We start from the raw sequence: 25,345 nt of genomic DNA on the forward strand, positions 1-25,345 counted from the left end.
GGACATCTAATTCTAAAACCAGGAACATTAACATGTAGTTGGTACCCCCTTTGCAGCTATATCAGCCTCCACTCTTCTGGGAAGGCTTTCCACATAATGTTGTGCCCATTCAGCCAAGAGCATTTGTTAGATCAGGCATTGATGTCGGATGAGAAGGTCTGGCTCGCAATTGGCATTCCAATTCATCCCAAAGGTGTTCAGTGGGGTTAAGGTTAGTACTTTGTGCAGGTCACTTGAGTTCCGACACATCAAACTCATTCAACCACGTCTTTATGGATTTTGCTTTGTGCACAGGGGCACTGTCATTCCTCAAACTAGTGACAGAAATTGTCTACAATGTTTTTGCATGTAGCATTAACATTAACCTTCACTTTAACTAAGGGGCCTGGCCCAAACCCTGACAAATGGCCCCCAACTATTATCCCTACTTCATTCAATTTTATAGTAGGCAGTATGCATTCTGGTAGGTAGCGTTCTGCTGGCATCCACCAAACCCAGATTCATCCATTAGACTTCGAGTGAAGTGTGATTTGTCACTCCAGAGAACATGTTTCCACTGCTCTGGAGTCTATTGGCTTTACACCACTCCAGCAGACACTTGGCATTGTGCATAATTTGTGTGCAACTTCTCTGCTATGGAAAATCATTTCAAGAAGCTCCTGACACAGTGCTTGTGCTGTTGTTGTTTCCAGGTTGTTGTTTGGAACTTTGTAGTGAGTGATGCTACAGAGGATAGCAGTCAGCCACCCTGCTCTGCGAGTGTGTGTGGGCTACTGCTTCATAGCTGAGCTGTTTTTCGAAACTGACATGTGGGAAAGATGTCATCCTATGACAGTGTTACATTTAAAGTCACTAAGCTCTTTAGTATGACCCATTTGACTGTACTGCCAATGTTTGTCTATGGAGAGTGTATGTCTATGTGCTTAATTATATACACCTCTTAGCAATGGATGTGGCTAAAACAAAAACTCAATAATTATGAGAAGTGTCCACATATTTGTGGTCATATAGTGTATGTATAGAATATAATTACTAGGGAATGAGTTTTCTAATTTATTAAAATATGTTTAAAAAAAAATAATAGATACATTTTGGATAATTTATTTTAACAATTTTTGTAGTGAAAAAACACTTAAACTATGACCTAGTCTTCGTGTTCATCAAGTAACATTTGTAAATCCAGATGTAATTTTACAGAATCCCCAAATGCATTTTCAATGGGTAAACAGATGGAAATTTAAAGGGGTCTCTTTGCAATAATATGCATTAAAAGTGCATTTGATCGCTGGAGTGTCCTGTCACTTGACCTAATCAAAGGTTGTAGTGCATCAAGGAGGTGGCAACAAGTGTTTTGGTTGTTGTTTACGCAGAATACATGAAAAATCAGTGACTTGGGAAAGCGAAGCTATTTTTGTTTCAATGCAGAGTCTACTAAACCTGTGCAATTTACAATGTAAAAACATGGTAGAATAACGGAAACCAAGCACAGTAAAAATACATTTAAAAAAACACATCTAGAGGGAATGGGGTGAGGGGAAACAAAGTATGAAGAAAGGGGAGAGGTAGTGTGGGTTGTATTAGTGACAGAAATGGTACGCTTCTCTGAAGAAGCTGGATTTTAGATGTTTCTTGAATACTGAGACAGAGGGTGAAAGCTGGAGGTTCGGTGGGAATGGCTTCTACAGGTATGGGGTAGCAAGAGTGAAGTCTTGTAAGCGGGGAAAGGAAGAGGGGATAAGTAAGGAGAAAAGCCTTAGCATATGGGAAGAATGTAAGGATGGAGTAGGGGAATGTAAGGATTGAATATGAGGGAAAAATGTATGGAGGAGCAGTATCATGGAGGGCTTTGTATGTTCATATTTTAAATTTAATTCTTGAGGTAACAGGGAGCCAGTGGAGGGCTGCACAGAGTGGGAAGCAAAAGAAGCGTTGTGTAAGGAAGATAAGCATTGCTGCAGTCAGGGCCGGCCCGACAATGGAGCCGAGTGGGGCAGCCGCTCCAGGCGGCACTTTTGAAGGGGCGGCACTTCGCCGCCCCAAGCCCTTTTTTTTTTTTCTTTCTTTCTAAAGCGAAAGAGAGAGAAAGGGGCGCTTACCAAGCTGTCAGTACCCGCTCGGCGCCCCTCTCTCTCTCCTCTGCGGCGAGTCTTCCTGTTCGGTCTCGGTGCCGGCTTGTAATGCTGAGTGCCGGAAGATTTCCGGCGCTCAGCATTACAAGCCGGCACCGAGACTGAACAGGGAGATTCGCCGCAGGACTGCTGAAAGGTAAGTACAAGGGGGGGGGGGGAAGGTAGATAATATGGGGGGGGTAGATAATGGGGGGGCGGCAGGGACGGAGGGAGAGGAAGGGTAAAAAGGGGGGGGGCGGCATTTTAAAATTGCCTTGGGCCGGCCCTGGCTGCAGCATTTTGGATGGATGGCGTGTCAAGATGGAATGCCAACCAGAAGAGTATTGCAATAGTCTAGGTGAGAAAAGATAAGGAAATTAACCAGGGCTTTTGTGGCTTCTTGGGTTAAGAATGGGCAGATATGAGAGATATTTTTTAGGTGCAAGTAGCAGGATATTTGGAGGGACTAAATGTGAGTGTGACGGCCCCGGGTTAATCGGTGCCACCTGTAATAGTTGTTGTGATGACTCCATTTCCCAGTATATGTTGTAGTTTTTGTTATGCTTTTGTTCTCCCTGTCCATGTGCCACATGTCCTGCCCACGGACTTTAACCACTCATAGCCCGGACACCATCGGCCTGACCACAGCACTATTATATGGAGCTACCCCATGGGTAGCGCTATCCTTATCAGGGCGGTAGAGCGCTGTATTGCTATACTTCTGTATACTACAGTGCCACCGAGGTTCCTGAAGAGCTGTGTCCTCTGCTATAAACACTTATTGTCCTTTTCAGGACAATAGCCCCACTGTGTAGCTCAGCTTCGGCTAGCCACAGTGGTAAAGCAGCCCCTTCTCTCTGCACATTGGTTCTGTCTGGCGCTGAAGGGGTTAATCGCTGGTGTCCCGGTAGCCATGGGTCGGCGGAAGCGACGTTCGGCGGGAGTACCTAGTACAGGTTGGTCCCGTCACAGTGAGGGATGAAGAAAAAGTTTGAGTCAAAGGTGACCTTAGTGTTGATATAGTTGATAGTGTTGTTAATGGAGATAGGAAATTCAGGTACTAGGGTAGAAATTGAAGAAGGGAAAATAACAAATTCAATTTAAAATAGATTAAGTTTTGGGTACAGTTGTGACATATGGTAAGACATTAGAGAAGGAGAAATGTCAGGGAGAGACAAGAAGATTTGTGGGGGAGAGAGAGCGAGTGTTGATAGAGAAGAACAGAGGACCAAGGACTGATCTGATGTCTCGCCAGAGAAAGTGAAAGAGAAGGAATAGGTATACAGATATGAGGAGATCCAGAGCTATATCTTGTTTCCTATATTGAGTTATAATCTCAATCCAGATTCAGTAGAAAATATCAGAGGAGAATGAAAGAAAAATAGATCAAAGTAGGTTTTATTTATTTTAATTTGTAAATGCAACACAACATTGTGTGTCTGCATTTCTTTCCCTTCATATGTGAAAATGTTAAGGAGGTCTGTGCTGTATTTGAACTGATATGGAAAGATAAGTGGCAGGCATCCAGCTAATCAGTCAAACTGCTGCTAGTGTTTTAAACATACCGTGCAACTCCTTCTGAGTTCAATTAGAAGTACATTACAATTGTCACAGCTAAGCAACTTTTAGAGACGATAGGGACTTTAAGTGATTTCATGGTACAAAAAAGCAGCCAATGTAAAATTACAATTGTGGTGTCAGGGGAAAAAAGCTTCACTAGTCCACTTACTCATATATTAGCTTTGCCAAGGGCTTACAAAAGACTCAATTTAGTGAGAAAACTGTTTATTAATAAAATATCATTTTTTATATTTTTGTAATACAAAAATCTTCCAAATCAGCAAGGTCAACCTATATATTTCAGTGTAGCTAAGTTATTAAGTACACTTAAATACTGATAGCAGTACTATTTTATTGTACACTTGGGAGTTGCTACTCCAATCTATATCTACTACAGCATGGTCAGTATGAGTGAATGATAACCTTAGTGCATTTAAATTACATGTTTGCACCCATGGATTATCACACTATGGTCCACACAGAATTTTTATGTCAAACCACTGGAGCTGTTGGAAGAATTTTGGACACTTAACGCATACTCACTCACTCACTCACTCACTCTAAAATGAATGTGCGTCTTATACATGGGATCGTCTTATACATGGGGAAATACGGTACATTTCGTTCTTTGAAGAAAACTTCCTTCCTCAACTTTTTTAAATCCCTTAAAATATAATAATAATAATAAATTGTCTCTTATTTCCTTCAAACAATGCATATCGAGATCCCTTAGTCTTTCCTGATTTTCTTTCCTGCAAATCATTTATCATTTAATAGCCTCCCTCTGAACTATCTTCTAAATGTCAAAATCCTTTTGGAGATGGGGTCAGCAGAACTGTACACTAATGTCTCTAGGTAGACAACCCACTTTATTGCATTTTATGCTTACAGTTAAATCACCAGAATTTTTTTTTTCAAGGTTACCCTCTCCCCCCCCAATGCTATAATTTTGGGATTTTTGTGTCCCAAGTGCATTATTTCACATTTCTTAACATTAAACAGTAGTTGCCACACCTTAGTCATTTTTCATCATCACCATATGACCTCATTGAACCTGTTGGAAGAATTGTGAATCGTTCTGGGGCACAATTGGCCCTACCCCCAGGGCCAGCCTATACTTGATCATAATGATAAAATATATAATTAAATATCTATCATCATGAGAAACCATAAATATCTATGTGCGTATTATGTGTTTCACCAAATTAAACCCCACAAAGTGCCTACTAATTAGCTGATGTTCATTCTTTAGTGCTTGTCTCAGAATACTCCTGAGGTTACTGGTAGGATTAGTTAATGAGTTTATGTAACATCACAGTACGTGACTCACCTGAATACCAGCATCCAGGGGCTTAACTAGTAGACTGTGTAGTTTTTTGGGGCGAGTATTTGTATACCTTCTTTGTATTCGTTTTTATCGTCGTTTTATGCTGGTTTTCTAGCAGGGGTTAATACGAGGTTAACACTGTAACACTTAGCAGCAGCTTCGGCGCCAGGATTTCAAAGGGCAGCTGTCCTTCTTTGGTTGATTCCAGAGAAGTTCGGAATAGATAAATAGACCTGGCCCATGGACATGTATTTAGTCCAGGACTTGCCACAAAAGCCTGGACAGGTGGCACCCCAATGCCTGGTTTCGCCCAATAAAATTATCTTTATTCATATGCCCCTGAAGACCAACAAGGCTGTTTAACATATAACTTGTGTTCCTAAAAGCCTCAAATCTTCTTTTAATTTTTAAGAACACATAATCAATAATGGCTTCTAAATAAACACAGTGGGGATTTCTCACTGACTTGAGAGTCGGCAAGAGAGTTATAGTCTAAACCCCCTGCATTAACTATGTATTACAAATGGTCATCACTTTCTAGCATGACTCAACTGGTCCAGCATAATGTATAATACAATCCTTAAGTATTTTTGAAGCAGAAGCTCATTTGTGTTTGCTCTTCAGAATTTAAGGTTAACCTTAAAAACCACAAATATGCAACCGCCCAGCCAATCTATTATCATGCTGTGGACTTGTAGCCAAGACTGCTGTATAAGACTGCTTGAAAGGTACTCTGGGAGAGCTTGTTCCTTTAGAAAATAAAGCGGGAGAAGGGGAAAGAGTTTCGTAAGTAGCATTTATCTTTTAAATAATGTAAATGCCACTGAATGAAGATGTGCTCTTCAATGTTTTCAACACATTTCTAACATAGCCCACAGCAAAACTGATTAAAAAACAAATGATTGGAATAAAGATGGTGAATATTTTTATTTATAGTGAAAAAAACACTAATTTAAAATGATTTGACTAATAAATGAAAAACATTAAATCTCTATAAAATAAAAAAAGTTTTGTAAATTGAAAATGTTTAATTTTTGGGAATTGATTTTTGACAACACCAAGTAAGAACATATTCTGACAAAATATAATAAACATAATAGATATTAGACAGAAATACCTTAAATTGTAACAACAACCTCCTTCAGCAGCTACCATAGTTATTTAATCTACTCCTACATCTCAGAATTGGAGACAAATTATCCCCTTAGGGAGTGCCACATTGTCTACAATTAAGGTGTGATGACCGTATGCCAAATGGCTACAGTTTACAGATATATATCCTCTTTGGGGAAGAGATATTTGCAAAAGATAAGTGCAACAAACAACTCCGAAATCCATGGCAATTTATCTGTCTTTAAACTGATTAATAGACTAAGATCTAATCAACGTGACAGGTGAAAATAATCACAGATTAAAAGTGCACTCGTAGGTAAAACTACTTAATAGCTCATAAGGTCAGGCGAGAATCTGCCTACAAGAAAAAGCAAAACAATACATCAGTCATTACAGAGAAAGAAGTCTGAAATGCCTCACACTTATTTTCATTGTCATTATAATCAGAATACATTTATAGACCTTTAAAGTCTGTCCTGATTTGTTGATGTTTGGTTATTTAATACTCCAGTCGGTTACATGTTGCTCTATACCTTATTCTGATCATGCCTCAAGCACCCCAAACCGCAGTTCTAAGACTTCTGTTCCTATTTTACAATACCCCATTGGCAAAGTAATGTCATCCATTGCCTATCAGTACCGCATGTATACCAACTACAGACCAACCCTCTCAAATCTCTCTGTCCCTCCTTCTTGGTGTCACTAACTGCCTTGCCTCTGTTTCTATCCAAATGTCTACATGATTCCTAAAACTCAACCTCTTCAAAACTGAACTTCTTATCTTCCCTCCATCCAATGCTAACATTCCTTCAACGTCAATGGACTAATCATCAATCCTTCCCACACACTCACTGATTTGGTGTCACCCTTGACTCTAATCTCAAATTCAGTCTATTTCACAAAATGGCCACATAGATCCTCAAAGCATTACCATCCTAACACAAGATGCAACTAAGGCTCTTGTTAATACACCCATTATCTCCTGTCTTAACTGCTGCAACTCTTAGATGAGTCCCTTAAACCTATCTTGTCTCCTTACAATCCATCATAAACGCTGCTGCCCACTTTCTTACCCATCCCTCTACTTGAATATCTCCCCTCTGTCAATATGTTCTCTGATTGGCTGTACATTTCAGGGTTAATTTTTAAGTCCTCTCGATTTCAAAACATTTAATGGCAGTTTCCATATCTATATCTCCAAATGCACTACTTTCTGTACTTATGTTCAACTATATTATTTATTTGTTGTTTACAATGAGATACACTTATGTGGCCGGTCTATCTCAAGCATTGGCACTTTTACCTCTTGTGTGATATAATCCCAACTCCTTCTAGGTTGTAGGAGCGTTTGCAATAATACAGCCCCCACCTAGCTCTGTAGGAGGAGGAAAACTGATCTTTGATATATTTACAAATGTGAGTCCTTAAAGAAAGTCACCCTTGAAATTCAAGGTTTTTCAACTCGTAATATGCCTACAAGGAACCAAAATACTGCACATTAATTTGCACTTGGTGCCACATATGAGAGATCGGTGTAAAAAAGACAGTAAAAATGCTCTACTGTTCTATACATCTGTTGGCAATTCTGTCAGATAATGTAGAAAATACTAGCAAGCTTGCCAATATGGAGCTAATAAGTCGTAAGACCCTATACATTGTCCAATATTTGCTTATGTTGTAGCCTGAATAGGTATAGCATCATAACTTAGTTTACTGATTTCATCTTAAAATGAAGTAAAATGAACTTTTATATCAAAACTTTTGGAGGGCAAAGATGGACACATCTGATATTTAATGGATTAGGCAGGAGGGTTTCTAACATTGGGCAGCCAAAAACCAAAGCCGTTTTTACCTGATGGCGATATTTATTGTTATGTTCATTGTTTTACGCACCATTTAACAATAGTGGAAAATGTCTACATTGGTGGCCCTATAATTATCAACAAGATTATTTTATAAATGGTAAAGGTAAAATCATAGTATTGAGTTGCTTATATTTGGATATGTTAATGCACAAACCACTAAGAAAAGAGTTGCTTACTTTCATGGACAGTCTGCCTCACCAAGAGGCTTTGCTAGTAGTGCTCAGAATAAGTAGTTTTCTTTTAACCGCTGGAAAAGACTCAGAACTCAAACATTATTGTAATTATTATTAATTGTTTCCTAAGAAGTTTGAAAATATATATTCAAACCAACAAGGAAAGAATCAGACGTACAAAGGAATCACATGACTAACACCAACCAATCGGGTACCTGAGGACAGGACTCTACATTGGGACCCACCTGGAACACGTGATCAATAAATTTAACACGTAACGTTTCAAGATGTCGCAATGGTCCTTGAGGATGATTGCACAACAGCATGTAACGTGGTTCTACACAAACATGTTAGTTACAGCTGAATATATCAACACGAGTACAAATCCCATCAAAGTACAAGCAAAATAGAAATGTATTTATTAAGCTTTTTAAAACTGTTACAACAGCAACAAGAACTCTTGAAGTTACTTTTTCTGTGTGTCTTTTTTTGGCCATGCTCACTTTAATACAGTAAATACAACATACATGTTTCAAGACTTATGAATACACATGCCTGCACTGTCGAAATCATCACTACTATATATGAAACCTTATGTACTGGAGGTTTAATATTTGTAGTAACTTTGAGTTGCTGTGTTATTTTAGAATCTTAACATACCAGGGCAAGAAAGTTACAAGAACCAAAATAAATATTGAAATTGGTACCATGAAAGAGGAGCACGTAACAAGAACTCTTAATTAACGTATTATAAAATTTAAATTAAAGAGGAAAAATGAAGATTATATTAACAAATCTAAGTATTAAGATCAATATTACTATTTAAAAGAAAACGAACTTTACAATAATAACATAAAAATAAACCATTGCGTAAAACAATTTTAATATGCAAAGCATTAACAAATCATTTATTTAATAGCTTAAATTCTTTAGGAAGCATTGCAGATTCAAATATATAGTAAGGAAAAGAAATTGATTTTTTAATATATTTTTTTTCTCATTGTAAAATTAGTTATAAAAATCTTGTTTTAAAAAAAAAAAAAAAAAAAAAAGGTTTTCTGGAGTTTTGCGGTGACAGGTACACAGGTATTTATAGTACTATGTGAAGACTGTGAAAATGTGAGTACTGTATTTGATAACTTTGTATCTGTATGAAATAAAATCTGCAATCTAATGAAAACCAACAACCTATGAGAAAACCAAGAAGTGATAGAGGGTACGAAATGCAGTGACAAATAATAAATAAAAATAATTCCTGTTATTGTTAAATCTCAAGTCCTGGAGCAATTTTGCCATTTTTGGGGTATGTCGGTTTAGCGATTATTCTCTTTTCCTGTGAATAGTGTACCCATGTAAACTATATATTGTTTTTTCAAGGAGAGATACCATCCTTCTTTTAAACATGGTTTCTCACTCTACTCCCTGCGATCCCCCTGTACCGATCACACTGTGATCTCTACGCAAGTCACCACAGACTTGCATAAAGATCACAGTGTCTGTGCCTCATCGCAGCGACGGGATATCCCTGCAGGGGATATCCTGTCCTCCAATGACCATCCGGATAACATCAGCAGTGACGCGACCCGGAAGGGAATGCCTGATCACCATTTAAAAATGTAACAGTTTTCTCGCGTGCGTGCCGGAAGCTGTTACAGGAGATCGGGCAGCAAAAAGCCAGCCTGATCTCCCGTGAAGGGCAGGACGTACCGGTACATCCATAGGGGATTCTTGGGATGTGTTTTTTGGGGCGTACCGGTACGTCCATACGGGACTGAACGGGTTAAAATGTGTAATATGTATATACCACCCGATCATTTTACAGTGAATTATGAATCTGTGATAATAACTATTAGATATAGAACAAAAGGGTTAAGGTATTATCACCATAGGTAGCAACCAACAGCAGGAACATTCCATTGGTTGTTGTTATGATATGGCCACTTTTCAAAATCTGCATCAGGGTCAATTTTTATACATATGCCCTAAAGTGTGTATACCAAAAGCCAAAAGAGTATTTACTTTAATTGGTATATTTAACCCCTTAATGACAAAGCCCGTACATGTACGGGCTCAAAATGCATTGTTTTCAATGGGTTTAGGGACCGCCCATTATCCTTAAGGGGTTAATGTTCTTTTTTTAAACGACCATAACAATACTTTTCAATAAAGAGTGAACGAGACACACAATTTCCCTCTATTGCCCTAACAATTAATCTTTAGAAATCATATCATCGTTATTGCACACTGACACAGCTCATCAGGAGGTACACAATATAAGGTAAACTACAGGTAGGCCTACTATATTGTAAAGAATACACATGCCTCTCTTACTACAGTTTTGAAAACTAATCCAACTGGTAATTCCAACCTGATGTCCCTTCTTCTTAGAAATATGTAACACATTTTGTATGTGTCTATATATAACTGGCTCATTGCACAATGCCACAATATTGTAGCTGTAGTTATTTTTGTATTGAGATGGAATAAGCTTTTAGTATTTGCATTCACTAAATGGGTTTCTTCCCTTCGCACTAATAATTTCACAATCCCTCTCGCAAAGAAAGATTATATATATATATATATATATATATATATATATACACATAGACTTAAGTAACAGCGAGGCGAAGCCAATGAATGGGTGGAACTAATGTGAGGCACTTCATAAAGGATTCTTCTTCAATAATTCATAATACAGGCACATAAGCCTTAATTACAGAGGAATGCTACAGGCTAGATAGTACAGGCGCATGAGACCTTATACAGGGGCACTTTATACACGTGTATGTATATGTGTGTGTATATACATCACTATATATTAAGACAGACTTGGGTAACTAATAGCTCAGTAAGTTATTGCATTGTTTTCAAATAGAAGAACTCAGTACCGGCTCTTTAAAGCTAATTTGACGACAAAATGCCCACTTGTACTGGCATTCTGCCCTTGTCTATGAGCCAATTTTACTGTGCATTGTTGCAAATGTCTGGTAATCTAAATGATACAGAACCTGTGGCCAGTGACACAGTTGTTTACAGTAACATGGATACCATGTCGATGTGGCACCCTCAGATAGTGATTTTCCTTTCATTTTGAAACAAAGACAATTTCTAGTATGTTTAAGTTTTATAATGAGCCTAAACAAAAGTCAGGGTCAGACTTTAAGGAAGGTTGGAATATATTTGTTCCAACCCATATTTAGTCATGGATATACTATTGTATATCAGTATTTACACATGCAGTGAAAATGGATAGGAAACTAGGCCAGTTCTAGCTTTGCCATAAGCTTATGTTTTGTTACTACTGAGCTGAAAGAGGTACAATATATTTAAAATAAAATATCAAACATATTTGGTAATATAGACTCAGTAAAATGGATGGATCCATTGGTTTTGTTATATGCATACATATGAAAAACAAAAAAATTATTTTTTAGGTATCAGTGCATGTTCAGGTGATGCTCCTTTTCCGATCATAGAGGTGCCTCCTTGTGTCAAGGCGTGATTCTGCCTGGGTGCTACAGAAAACATAGCTGACTACCATGCCTCCTGGTCTGCGGGAGAACCTCCAGGTTAATTAAGTCCACTTCCCACGAGATCCCAACCACTTCTGACTATACTTCAAGATTCTTTGGTTCTAGCCCTACATTTATGCATGGCTAGCCTTGCCTCTTTAACACAACACAACCCTTTTCTGTCTCCCAGGAAGAGCATGATAAAGCCAGATATTAGAAGGTAATATTTTGCTTTGGAGGAAAAATTAATATAAATAAACACAGGCATGAGCAGTGAGTTTCCAAGATATTCTCCATAAAATACATGGCAGGAAATAACTTGCGGAATAATGTCATGCTGCTCCCCGGCTACAGACTTCCAGTCACAAGAAAATGTAAGATATGCAGCAACACAGCTTTTAGTAAATAGGTTGTTGGTTTCATTTAGATCTTTTGTTTTAGATCTTAACCTCTGGAGATAAAAGTCTAACTAAAATAGTTGCATAAACATAGGACACTTTAAACAAAAAAGACACAATTTCAAATTGTACTTTATTTATGTGACTTTGTTTGACCATTTTGTCCTCACCTCTCTAACAGCCATATGTACATGTGCACTATTTGCTAAACAATACTCTGTAAAACCAGAATGTCAAATAGTATGGAAAAACAAATACCAAAAAAACAAGGGAACATTACTTTTTTCCAGAAAACATTGCTTATTGCTCCACAAAAATAACTATGCTGTAAATGGAGTGTGTATTGGCACAGGGCACTGTAGGTGAATAATTGTATTCCCAACTATGAGCCAGGCTTGTTGTATTCATCCAGTGAAACTCACAAACCTCAAAATCCAGAGGTGTGCACAAAGCATTTTGTTGTAGACACATCTGGCCCTCAAAAAAGGTAAATGCCAATCACAGAATGAAGAAACACAAATTCAAAATATTGTAGTCATTTGCCCTTATTAATCAAAAGGACCCAGAAAGATCTAGGTAGGTGTATAGATGAGAGTAGCAATGTTTTGGAGATTTGTGATGTTGACAAATACACTAAAACTTCTGATCACAACATATCCAAAGAAACCAAGACTAAGATGAATATTTGCAATAAATGCTGGTATTTGTTTCCTGTTATATGGTGATCTTTAGATTTTACAGTTGCCTTCAACCTGGAAAGCCTGAAAGAGAAGTACACCGGACCCCTGAGTTTCTAAACTTACTTCCAAACATGTTTGTGATTGCTGTATTTATGGTATCTGTTCTGGGGAGTTCATACCAAGCTGCAGTGACTGAGATGTTGTGCTGGCAATTCACAGACTTGTAATCCTGTTTGACGGGTATTCACCAAAATCCCCTGTATGTATGTATGTACATTGTCCTTTGCTTCCAGCCTGTTAAGATGCCAGTCTTCCTTTCTTCTCTAGTGCAATTTGCGTAACATATTGTTCCAATTAAGTTCCTTTTCAGTAATGATGTTACCTTTCACAGTCCCTTTTGACACTTTTTCTGGAATGAACTCTTGAGGAACGTACGGTAACCAGGGTCATCAACATATTCATTCTTAAACTTTACATTGAGGACCCTCTGTCGTTTCTTTTCACCACGAATCACTTCTTCTCCATAAAAGGCATCTTCAAATTTCATATCAGATGCTCTGGACTAAAGAGAGAGTAGTAGTTTAAACTATGTGAATCTTACAATGCCTAATAGGGTACATTTACAAGTCATATGCATGTACTTAAAGGCATACAACTGATAGTAGTTGCCTTAATATGTCTGAAACCCTCAAAACCGTTTGCTATCAATAAGACCCTGCTGCTGCCAAGTTCCTACCACAACTTTATTTCATTTGAGAATTGTCTACTAATCTATCAGCAGCAAATAGCAAGTACTCCCCACTTTGAAGAGGTTTAATGAGTAAAAACTGCTATCTGTTTGTAGGCTACCTGGATAACAAATCTGGAACTCGCATAAAATTGGGCCAGGTCTCCAACCTTTGGCCCTCAAGGCTTCCCAAAACCCTCAGATTTTCCGGATAGCTTCAGTCATGCTAAAGATGCCTTTTCTAATGAGCAATGGTAGATCTTTCGCATGGACTGTGTCTATGTGAAAAGGTTTGTAAAGACGATGATGATTATATACGAGGTTACTTGCTTAGGAATCAGGGGGCTTGATCCAATGACCTGTCTAAAACCCATGCTTTTGCTGAAGACTGTACACAAAAAAATCAAACTCACACGTATACTATTCAATGCTCTAAGACCAAGTCCTCCACGATGGAGGGGGAGAAGCACTTAAGCAATCTTTTGATCATGTTTTTAAATTTATGCAGAGGTATCTCTATTTTTAGGAGCAATTTTGCAGAATTACGTTAGGAGAACTTACATAGCGTGATTTAATCTTTTTGGGGAGCTCTTCATCCAGTGTGTAAATATCTTCTCTTTTTGTGACCATCTGGGACCCATCTTCAAATTCCACCTAATGAAAAAGATGAAAGATGAATGGTTTTTGACCAGCAGCTTTTCAATTTAACAATTAAATCAGCAGCACAGTGCTCTTTTTGTCAACGCCATGAATTTGAACCATAATGTAACAAATATATTTTGAACTGCTAGAGTAGAGAAAATTATCTATAATGATAAACTATGGGTTTGAAGGCGAATTGAATATGTCAACACATGAACTTAATTATTGGCTATGGTTATATTTTTTTTCTGCAAGAAGTGAGCCTGTATAGTTAAATCAGTGAGATGACTTTTAAGGAAAGCTCTCCATATTGTGTATATAATGCCTCTTTAACAAAGTTAGGGCATGTTTTTATGTTCTATAAAATTGTTACACATGACTACTAGGAAGTAAAAGTACATACTGAGGATATCAGGGGGAAAGCAAGCATGAGTCTCCCACGTCAGCTGGAGGCAACAGGCTGACATAGAAATTACATATTAAGTGTAATCTAAGACCCAAAAATATTCTTGAAGTACCAGAACAGATGATCCCAACATATTTTGAATCCATCTTGCCCAATGGACAACTACTCTCATGTGAAATCTTTCACATATGATCTCTCATAAAGCGGCAAAGAGACCATGAATAAACCTACTTTTAGTGCTTTTACGAGGGTATGAATAAGCATCTTAGGACCGCGAAATGCAGGACTTCTCTTGTTTGTTTTGCAGCATTGTAAGAGCTCATATAAAATAAAATTTAAAGATTTGATTTGAGTGTAATGATTATTGATGGGCAAGCAGAGTGGACAATGGTGAAAAGCCATGAATAGACCCAAACTGATGTATTTTTAGACTTGGAACATCACTCACAGACATTCAGTATTTACAGCATCAAACAAGTAGAGGTGAGATTTCCACTGTCCATGTTATTTTTAGGACGTACTCACCATAGGTAGCGGTATGGCTGCTCAATAAGACAATCAGAATGCCTTAAATAAATACCTCGCTGAGCAACACTGTAAATGCTTTATATCAACATTTTAGTGATGTCAGCATTATGCGGTAATTATAGATATTGTGGCGGTTAAGCTTTAGTATATCCACACTGAGAGATGCAATATTTCACCCATTATTTTTTTTTACAAGAACGGTGTAACTGTCCATGCAGTGGAGTGTTTCCGTCCTGTTCATGTTGATGGCAAAGCTGCTATAGGCACTGAACAATGATGGCTTCACCGTTCAGCTAGGGACAAATGCATTGGGAATGCCCCTGTATGCATATAAAGCAGTTGCTACCATAACTTCAGTGCATAGCATTTCTAATAGAAACAGCGCTTATTTGCTTGTAAAAGTCCTCGGGGGTGGATGTCTGACCCTTTAACAAGTACACTAGGTACGATAGTACCATAAAATAGGTAAATATTGAATACTGAACTAAAACAGGACAGCTTCTGTGCAAGGAAAAAGGCAGATGTAGACAAGTTTCCCGGCTACAACTGTCTGCAAGTAAAACACAAAGGGCTGGCACATTAATATGACATATTTTAATGAATTAAACTTGCAAAGAGCTGGAAAAAGCATCAAAGATGTAGCCAGTTGTCAGGCTTTGCAGGAGGAATCTAAGTTTAGCACAGCGTGTAAGTGGCTGTAACTAGGATGGGTCTTTAAATATGTCTGTGTTGTCTGCCTCAGGAATTTCCATTAAATATGCAATCTGTTAAAAAAGATAACCTGCTCTGTATTATCAGTATTTAAAGTGCCACTTTTTAATGTAGTTGCAGCTAAAACTTTTTTTTTTCGTTCTCGCTCCTGATTTCTTTATTTAATTTCTTCCTTGTGTTTGCTTCCAATTCAACGCTAGTGGAAATTAATTGAATAGCTTTCAGCGTTTTCGAGACGGCCTCAGAGAAATGCGTGCACAGAAAAGACAACCTGAGTGACACTCTATAAGATACCAGTTAACTAAACCAGTGTCTACAATGCCAGTTCTGAGAAACATTACAAAAGGATGAAAAAGCTCCCTCGTCTAAGTTCAAATTTAATCTAACGTGAACCTCTTTAGCAGAAAATGAGAAAATGAAATGCAGCCAAGTGAGAAATTCTGAAATACATCAAAATGCTCATCTCTGCATAGGAAAGTTTCTAAAAAACATAGTGGCTTAATTTTGCATTTTTAAAAGACAAGGGCTTAATGTGAAGTTTGTATTAATAATGGCATTACATTCTGAAAGATCAGCATCAATTTTTGTAAGGTAAATGGCTCAGGGTGCATTATTTTAATCTGCTTGGCATAGAGTACCCTCTGTTCCTAGATTGTCTAAATACACTTACTAATGGATATAGCAACAACATGCTGCCATTTCTGATAGAAGTGAAACAAAACATTAATTGTTCTGTTAAATGGCCCAAAAGCTTACATTTCGGATAATCAACAAACAAAAGCAAACTTTGCCCTTAAGAAATTACCTAGTAAAAAGGATGAATAAAATTGCCATGGCTATGATTTTAAGTCAAGGGTTGTTTAATTACAATTATAGATAAAAACAATAAAAATGTACTCACCCGGTACATATACACGATATTGTTTCCGAGATATCTTGCCCCGTAAAGTAAACCATCAGGCCATTTCACCTGGACAGTCTCTCCTTCTGCCGGTGGACCCAGCTTAAGGCAGTCTTTGCTCTATACAGACGGGAGAAAGTACAGAATAATAAACGAACGGCATAAACAAAGCTGAAAGGACACACTGTTTTATAAAAATACAGTTACTGAATGGGGCTATGCCACTGGAATGGGAATAGAATCCCTTTTTATCTGTAAACCTGATCATACTTGCTATACAGGGGGTTGATAAATGGAGATATAGACAGGGCGACAGCTAGAAAGAAAGACAGGCAGATGGATGGTTGGACAGATCTGTAACATCCTTCAAAGGGAAAAGGGCAGTATAAAGCAAGAGTATAACCACTGTTTTTCACACTATTTGTAGACACCACATTGTTATTTGCATAATATAAAGAGGAGCTTTAAATTATTACTTAATATCAAATTTGGAAGTCAAACACAAACATATCATGACTGCAAATCTATAAAGTGGACTGTGAAATACAGAAACGGAACAAAACATACGTTCATAGAAGAAAACTGAAAACAAAAGAAGGCCTGGCCTGGCCACAGGTACAGTATACGAGGCTGGCATTCATTCACACACAAAAAATGGCATCAAATGACACCTGACGTATAACCAAGAACAAATACAGAGTTAGAACTGATGAAGAAATATTCAACATGTTGCTTTCCTTAACAGTCAAACTAGAAACTTTTCAAACTAAACTAATTTCATGTTTTACAAAGCATTATCAGTCCTATAACATAAATAGTGGGTTATATTCATCAGCGGACTCTGCAGCCCTGGGTGAAAGTCCCAGCAAATGGCACAGTAACAAAGCAACCAAAAACGTTGTGTCCAACATGCTCTATATGTACTATCCAATCCTGTCCGATGCGTATTTACAGAAAGTAAATACGTAGAAAATCCTTTAAAGGAGCATCATGTAATTGCTACAAACAGTTCTTATTACTCTTGCCACCCCATACGTAGAACTGAAACAAAAAAAAACTTTGCACACTGGCCCAGAAGCTAAACATTTAAGCCCTTCAATTACATCTGCCTACATGTGTTTTTATAAACAGCTTTGTGATGATGGTCCATTGGGGTTTGTCAGTGGTCGACAATGCTGCTTACACCAAACCACTGAGCATGCGTTTAAAGGGAAAAATATTTTTCTCCTGGTGCATAAAATACAGTGCTGTATACAGTAGCATGTTAAAAAATCATATTTATTAAGGCTCCCTGAACGTGTCAACAACAATCAGCAACCTAACACCAATATATCTACGTAAAGTCTTCAAATACCACTAAATATGTTTATTTTAGGTAGTGAACTGGAAAAAGTTACAGATTCAATTCTAATCCAGAAACTGTTAACAATGGGAAGAGTGCATACATGTTTTATGAGATTGATAGCATACTGTAATGATATCAGGAATACCAGAATAGACTGTTTTAGGGACTACATTCCTGCAGTCAATGACAGGCTGTTCTAGGTTATCTCATTCAATGCATTTCTTAGTGCAGTGATTGAGATAACCCATCATGTGTATTTGGAGACAAAAAAATATCCAACATATCATCACAGTGTCAACTAGGGCTTAATAGTAGCATTTCTCCCGATTTTGCCTAGTGATGGATCACTAATGATCTAGATATACAGCTGTAGAAAAAAAATAAAAATGGAAAAAAGGATGTGATACAGTGTGAGAACTGTCATGTAGAGTCAGCCCTTCCTGTTCGAAATCCATGGAGGAAATACAAATGGTAGACAGGAGATTCACAGGTGACTCAACCTGAAATCCCTAAAATAGAAAGTCTGTCCTCGACGATGAAACAAAAATATTAAAAATTCCCCTCCCCTTAATGCACTTTATAGCCGTCTTCTATATTATTCTAGTTGTTTGCTAGTTGCTCATTCTATTATATATATACATAAAAAAAATCTTTATACAATTTTCAAATTATAGTAGAATCCCTTGTTGCTTTCAGGGCAACACATTTGTATACTTGACAAACGTTACTATAAGGTGCAGAAATTAGTGCCACATTTGAATGCAATGTTCTAATACTTAACTGGTATGGTAAATAACATGGTTTGGTGTTTCTGTGTTAGTGATGGGTGCATTGAAAGAAAGGCATAAATACCGTATTTGCTCCATTATAAGACGAGGTTTTTTTTCAGAGCAAATGCTCTGAAAAATACCCCTCGTCCTATAATCGGGGTCGTCTTATAATCAGACCTCAAATAGGTCTGACTATGAGACGACTAAGATCCAGATCCCCCGCAGCTCCAGGGGACCTGGATCCTCCTGCCCCCCCCCACCCCACTTACCGGTGCTTCTTAGTCGCCGGTGTGCAGCCGGGGCAGTGTGTAGATGTCTATGCGATTCGCGTAGACAACTTACGCTGCAGCCGGAAGGAGGTGCGGCTAGCAGCGGGGGTTGTCTGCGTCCATCACGCAGACCTTCCCCGGCTGTCAGAGATCAGTGTTCCCGGCACCGGCATGGGGAATTCTCTATGACAGTCGGGGAAGGTCTGCACGATGGACGCAGACAACCCCCGCTGCTAGCCACGCCTCCTTCTGGCTGCAGCGTAAGCGCGTGGGATCTACACGCTGCCCCGGCTACATGACAGGGAAGTCAGCACCGGTAAGTTGGGGGGGGGGCAGGGGAGTTATAAATGGGGGGCATAAGGCATTTCTGGAGGCAGAGTGCTCTGTGAAATGCCTTTTAACTCCCTTAATGTCACTCTGCCTCCAGAAATGCCTTTTTAACCCTCTATATGCCACTCTGCCTCCTGAATGCCTTAAACCTCCCTATATGCCACTCTTCCCCATAATATGCCTTTTAACCCTCTAAATGCCAGAGTGGCATACAGGGGTATAAGGCATTTCTGGAGGCAGAGTGGCACATAGGGGGTCAAAAGGCATATCATGGGGCACAGTGGCATATAGGGTTAAAAGGCATATCATGGGGCACAGTGGCATTTAGAGGGTTAAAAGGCATATCATTGGGCACAGTGGCATATAGGGGGTATAAGGCATATCTGGGGCAGATGTGCATAACTGGGGGGCAGGTTGGAAAATAGAAGGAAATAAAACCAAAATATTTTTTCTCAATCATAGCTTTTATTAAAGAAAATAGTTTACATGTATTAACATTTACTGGTAAAACTTTTTTCCTATAAGGTCGTCTTATATTCAGGCTTTTTCTTTTTTTTCCTAAATTAATATTCAGATTTGGTGGGTCGTCTTATTATCGAGCAAATACGGTATATATTAGCTGCGCAGGAAACACATTAATTGTCAACACGGCATATCAGTTAATCCATTTAGATGGCTCTTGACTTGAGGCTTGGAGTGTTAGCTGAATTCAAATATTCTGATATCTAAAAGGTGTTCATAAATTTTTTTATACAACGGCAAGAAAAAAAAAATATGCGGTGAAAGACATTGGAGTTTATTTCTGGTTCAAACCGTGAACCAGCAACATCCCACAGACCTATTGCTCAGTAGGTGGCCATAGAAAACACAACACAATGTGATGGTGTTTAAAACACCAAAGAATATCTCCTGTTTTCAAAAAAAGGCAAAAAAAAAATAAAAATAAAAGAGTTTAGCAACATGCTGTGTGAAATAATACACTGGGAGTACTGGCCAATTTCACGGCATGGAATCTGCCACTCCGTGTTACCTGTAATTTAACTGGATGCTGACTGTAGTTTTCATGGTTTTAGTCTTCAAAAGGTAGAAGATTGCATTTGTTGAAAAATAAAATTTATGGTGGCTGCATCTGACAGCACTTAGCTAAGATAAGTACAACTAAATGTCCAAAAGCAACTTAAAGGTATGTTGAAAAAAAGTTGTATTTCTAAAATGTAACTTTTATCACTAAAATGACTTAGAAAGTAAATGTTTAACCTGCAAATTATGTAAGCACTAACAAAATATTTCAAAACACCGTGAACTAATGGAGAACTACAAGAATAGGAACCTATCTACACCCCATGATAAATGCAGAAGAGATCCTTTTAATGTAAATGTAATGGAACTAAAATGGCAGGATTACATCTGTTCAGTAATTCATAACATAACAAAATGAAAACAAAAAAAGTTGATACAACACAGAGTGGTCTATTCACTAAAGGGAGCTGACAAAAGAGCTGTGGTTTTAACTCCTTGCATTATGAAGGGCCAACCCCTATGAGCTTCTGCTGCAGCAATAGCTTGGTTGGCCCTGCATAGTGTTAGTTAAATAGTTAAATCACTCATTGAATTACGCATGTTGCAGGGACAGCTCAGCCCCTGGTGCTAGAGAAACTCCTCAGTGGTAGACCTTCATATTGAATAGTGAATTGAGTACTTTCCAACAGTAGGCTGACACCAGTCTATCCGACAGCAACAAACACTTCGTCTACTTCTATTTATTTCATAGCAAATGAAGCCCGTGTAAAAGCTACCAATGTGAAATAGATTGAAACAGTGGGTAGACGGCACGCTGCCTCATGTTCTCCTAGACTGCGGCCAATTTCTCTCATTCGCACCGACCGGCTATGCACGGCAATATTTTTGCATGCCATACGTATTAAAAATAACTATTCAGATCTTATTTTTAAATACAAACATCTGTACTAAAAATATGCATCGAAATGTTTGACCTGTAGTCTATTAATTCTAACTGTCATATACAATTAAGTAACAATTAAAGCACTCTACCATCTGTGCAGCAAATGTGCTGCAAGCTCACTAAGCTTAAAATTGAGTTTTGTGTTATTTGCACACCCATTAAATATTCACCTGCTCCTAATTAAAACAACTTAACACGCTTTTATTTAAAAAAAAAAAAGAAAAAAAAAAAAAAGCATGCATTCAAGGTTAAACAGCCCAAGGCTCTAACATCACTTTTAGCTGGCATTCTTTCGCACAATACAATACCAATTTCAGTTTCAGTTTTCATGAGGTTTTTCTAAGAATGGCTGCATGCTGGTAGATCATGTTATTTAATCACGCAATCAAAGATTTCTGCCATAAACGAAATGCATTTTTTCCACGGTGCGTCACCTAATTGCTTAACATTCTGGAGCTCCTAAAGAATAACAATTATTCTGTGCAAAACCTTTCTGCCACAAGTTTAAATATTAACATCCACTGAGAAGTCCAACTACTTCTATAACAAAGCACGTTATAGTTCAAGCTATTCGGAACAAACTGTATGGCACGTTTTGAATCCCATTTCAAAGGAAATCTATAAAAAGAGGCAAATTAGAAATATACATAGAAGGAATTTTAACCTTCAAAAACTATATATATGCAAACATTCAAGTCCTCCCAGAGTACAAAGATGCCCCACAGACACATGAGACACCAGAATTGAGCACGGTGTCTGATATACAACACGGAACGTACAATATTAATGTTCCCATATTATTTGGGAACTGCAATCCTGATCACCAGAGTTTTATATATACTGTAGATACAGGTCCGCCTGTGGATATAGAGACAATTTTTTAGTCCTGGACCTTATTTAAAGAGGCCAGGACTAGCCACCTCTCAGAGATGGGAATGCAGTGGGGTCCCACAACACTGTAGCTGCCCCCAACCCACCAGGCCATGCGGAGCCCTCCCCTGCTTCCATGTCATATAGGTCATAACATGTATGTAAAATTATGACCTATATGAATCACTGTATTTTAGGCACTGTTGGTATATGGAAGTGCCCTAGTAATGAAAATATTTTGGTGGCGTATTTATGCTACCTAAATTAAATTTCAATAATAGTAAGATGAAATGTTCATTTTCAAGTTTCCACCTGTCAGGCTATGCGTATCATGTAGGTTAATAGAGACTGTCTCATTAGTGATACATTGCAGAAATATCAGATATTCTCTGACAGAAGCTAGTATCATACTGCTATGCTACGTGTTCCAAGCTTAACCCTTATAGGGTTCATTTTTACATTAGATTTCATCATGGGCTGCAAAATACACTTGTTGGAGCCTGCCAAGTAGGTAAGCATATTCCATCAAAAGGGACGTCAGATATCAAATGGAGAAACTCTGGAAGGCACTAGGAGATTGTGGAAGGGGGGGGGTTGATTTCAATGTAAATTTAACATTAAAAAAATCCACATGGCTGTTCCTTTAAGGGAAGAGGTTGGAGTCTGGCTATTAACGGATAGTTTTCTCCATCATAATTTTTCTCTGGCAAACACATCCAGTTCTGGTGGGTGAAGCAAGACACCTGACAGCCATGACTTTAAACCAGAAGCTTTCAAAAACATAAATCTTAATGGTATCCTACAGTAAAAAAAGAAGTAAGGGAATAAATCACTATATGTTAGGGGCAGTGGCGTCAGCAGGGGGGGTGTGCCCCCCCCAATTGAAACGCCGGCTTTTTTTTTTTTTTTTTAATAGACCCGGAGGAGAGAGTGAGAGGCGCCGAGCGGTTGCTGAGGAATAAGTTCTCAGCAACCGTTCGGCGCCTCTCACTCTTCTCCGCGACCGCGAGGCCTCTTCCTGGTTCGCAGTGCCGGCATTTCAAGCCGAGCGCCGGTATATGTCGTCATATCCGGCGCCCAGCAGTGAAGCCGGCAGAACCAGGGATACAGAGACCTCGCGATCTCACCGCTGGACAAGCCCAAGGTAAGTGAACTTCAAAGGGGGGGTTAGAAAGTTAGGAGGGGGTTAGAGAGTCAGAAGAGGTAGGAAGTGAGAAGGGGGTAGGATAAGGATAGATTGGGAGGGAGAGGGGGTAGATAGGATAGATTGGGAGGGAGAGGGGGGTAGATGGGATAGATTGGGAGGGAGAGGGGGGTAGATGGGATAGATTGGGAGGGAGAGGGGGGTAGATGGGATAGATTGGGAGGGAGAGGGTGTAGATTGGGAGGGAGATGGGGGTGGATGGGATACATTGGGAGGGAGAGGGGATAGATAGGATAGATTGGGAGGGAGAGGGGGGTACATAGGATAGATTGGGAGGGAGAGGGGGGTACATAGGATAGATTGGGAGGGAGAGGGGGGTACATAGGATAGATTGGGAGGCAGATGTGGTAGATAGAGAGGCAGTTGTGGTAGATAGGGAGGGAGAGGGGGTAGAAAGGATAGATTGGGAGGGAGAGGTCTTTATGGGACAAAAACGGCGTACGTTCAGCTGTTTGGGGACAAAGTTGACATAATGTGTAACTTAGGTGCTGGTCAGGTTCTATGTGGGCAGTGTGGACACCAGGGTTGGCTTTGGGGTGTGTGACCAGTGATCTATGCCTGTAATTTAGGGGGTTTTATCTATACCTTTAATGCAGAGTTTATATGTAATTTCCAATTGATATATACCTGCAAAGCTGGGTTTTGTGTCATTCTGTTCATCTGTATCGCCTATATTTCCATACATTATTAATGTTTACCTGCAAATATAGGATTTGTATGTCTTATTCAGTTGATCAATACCTGGAGTGCTGTTTCCATGTGTTGATTATTTGATCTAAACCTTCAGTGCTGAGTGTACATGTGATTTCCAGTATATATATAACTGCAATGCTGGGTTTGTGTGTTCTGTTGGTTTATACCTGCAATGCTATGTTTCCATACATTATTTATGTATACCTGCAAATACAAGTTTTTTTTTAATCTCATTCAGTTGCATGTGCTGTTTCCATGTGTTGTTTATTTGATCTATACCTGAACTACAGGGTGTAAGTAAAAGAACGCTATGGTTTAGTGAATGAGGGGACAAAGGGACTCTGGGGATGATTACAGGGGAGAGGACCTCTCAATGTCACGGTGCAGTCAGAAGGAGGGAACACTGCACTGACTCTCACTGTCTTCCCCTGATCTGCAGTCAGTGTGGCAAATATATTGGCAGCAGGGTCTAATATTAATATATATTGGCTGCAGGGGCTAATATTAATATATATCGGAAGCTGGGACTAATGTTTATATATATCGGCAGCAGGGGCTAATATTAATATATATTGGCTGCAGGGCCTATTATCAATAAATATTGGCTGCAGGGGCTAATATTTATATATATTGGCTGCAGGGACTAATACTATATATCGGCAGTAGGGGCTAATATTAATATATGTTGGCAGCAGGGTATAATTTGTATGTATATCGGCAGCAGGGTATAATATAAGTATGTATCCGCAGCAGGGGCTAATATTAATATATATCCGCAGCAGGGGTTAATATTAATATATATCGGAAGCAGGGTGTAATATTGCTATATATCTGCAGCAGGGTCTAATATTTATATATATTGTCAGCAGGGGCTAATATTAAAGAATGAAAAATAACTGTCACTTTAGCTGTTATTTTGAAATCATATTTTAATCACAGTCTTTACTTCAAAGAGATAAGTGCATATTATGTAGTTAAAAATGCACGTCTAACGTGTGTGTGTGTATATATATATATATATATATATATAGTGTATATGTACCGTTTTATAATTGGCCCCCCTACTTTGGTCCCTGGCCCCCCATGTGCCCCCCCTAAATATGAAACCTGGAGACGCCACTGGTTAGGGGAACTATACAACATAACAAGAAAGGCTGGCAAATAAACATGTCACTCGGACTTCTCAAAAGACTATAAATGCATAATGTCAAAAACATACAAATATTACAGTCTACCCAACATTTACAGAT

General features: G+C 38.6%; 1 protein-coding gene across 1 annotated transcript in view; it reads right to left on the bottom strand.

The window, feature by feature from the left end:
• Window positions 1–13,121: 13,121 nt before the first annotated feature.
• The window catches only part of LOC149285346 (lysine-specific demethylase 4C-like), a 178,208-nt gene continuing 165,984 nt past the window's right edge, over window positions 13,122–25,345 (bottom strand). The window contains exons 19-21 of the mRNA XM_089495504.1: window positions 16,652–16,771; window positions 14,025–14,117; window positions 13,122–13,298 (exon numbers count right to left, since the gene is read on the bottom strand). Of these exons, the coding sequence (XP_089351630.1) occupies window positions 13,122–13,298; window positions 14,025–14,117; window positions 16,652–16,771 (390 nt within the window). The remainder of the gene's footprint in view (window positions 13,299–14,024; window positions 14,118–16,651; window positions 16,772–25,345) is intronic.

The sequence above is a fragment of the Sceloporus occidentalis genome, unplaced genomic scaffold, assembly GCF_023333645.1.
Source record: "Sceloporus occidentalis isolate IW3139 unplaced genomic scaffold, rSceOcc1.0.p SCAF_80, whole genome shotgun sequence".
NCBI lineage: Eukaryota > Metazoa > Chordata > Lepidosauria > Squamata > Phrynosomatidae > Sceloporus > Sceloporus occidentalis.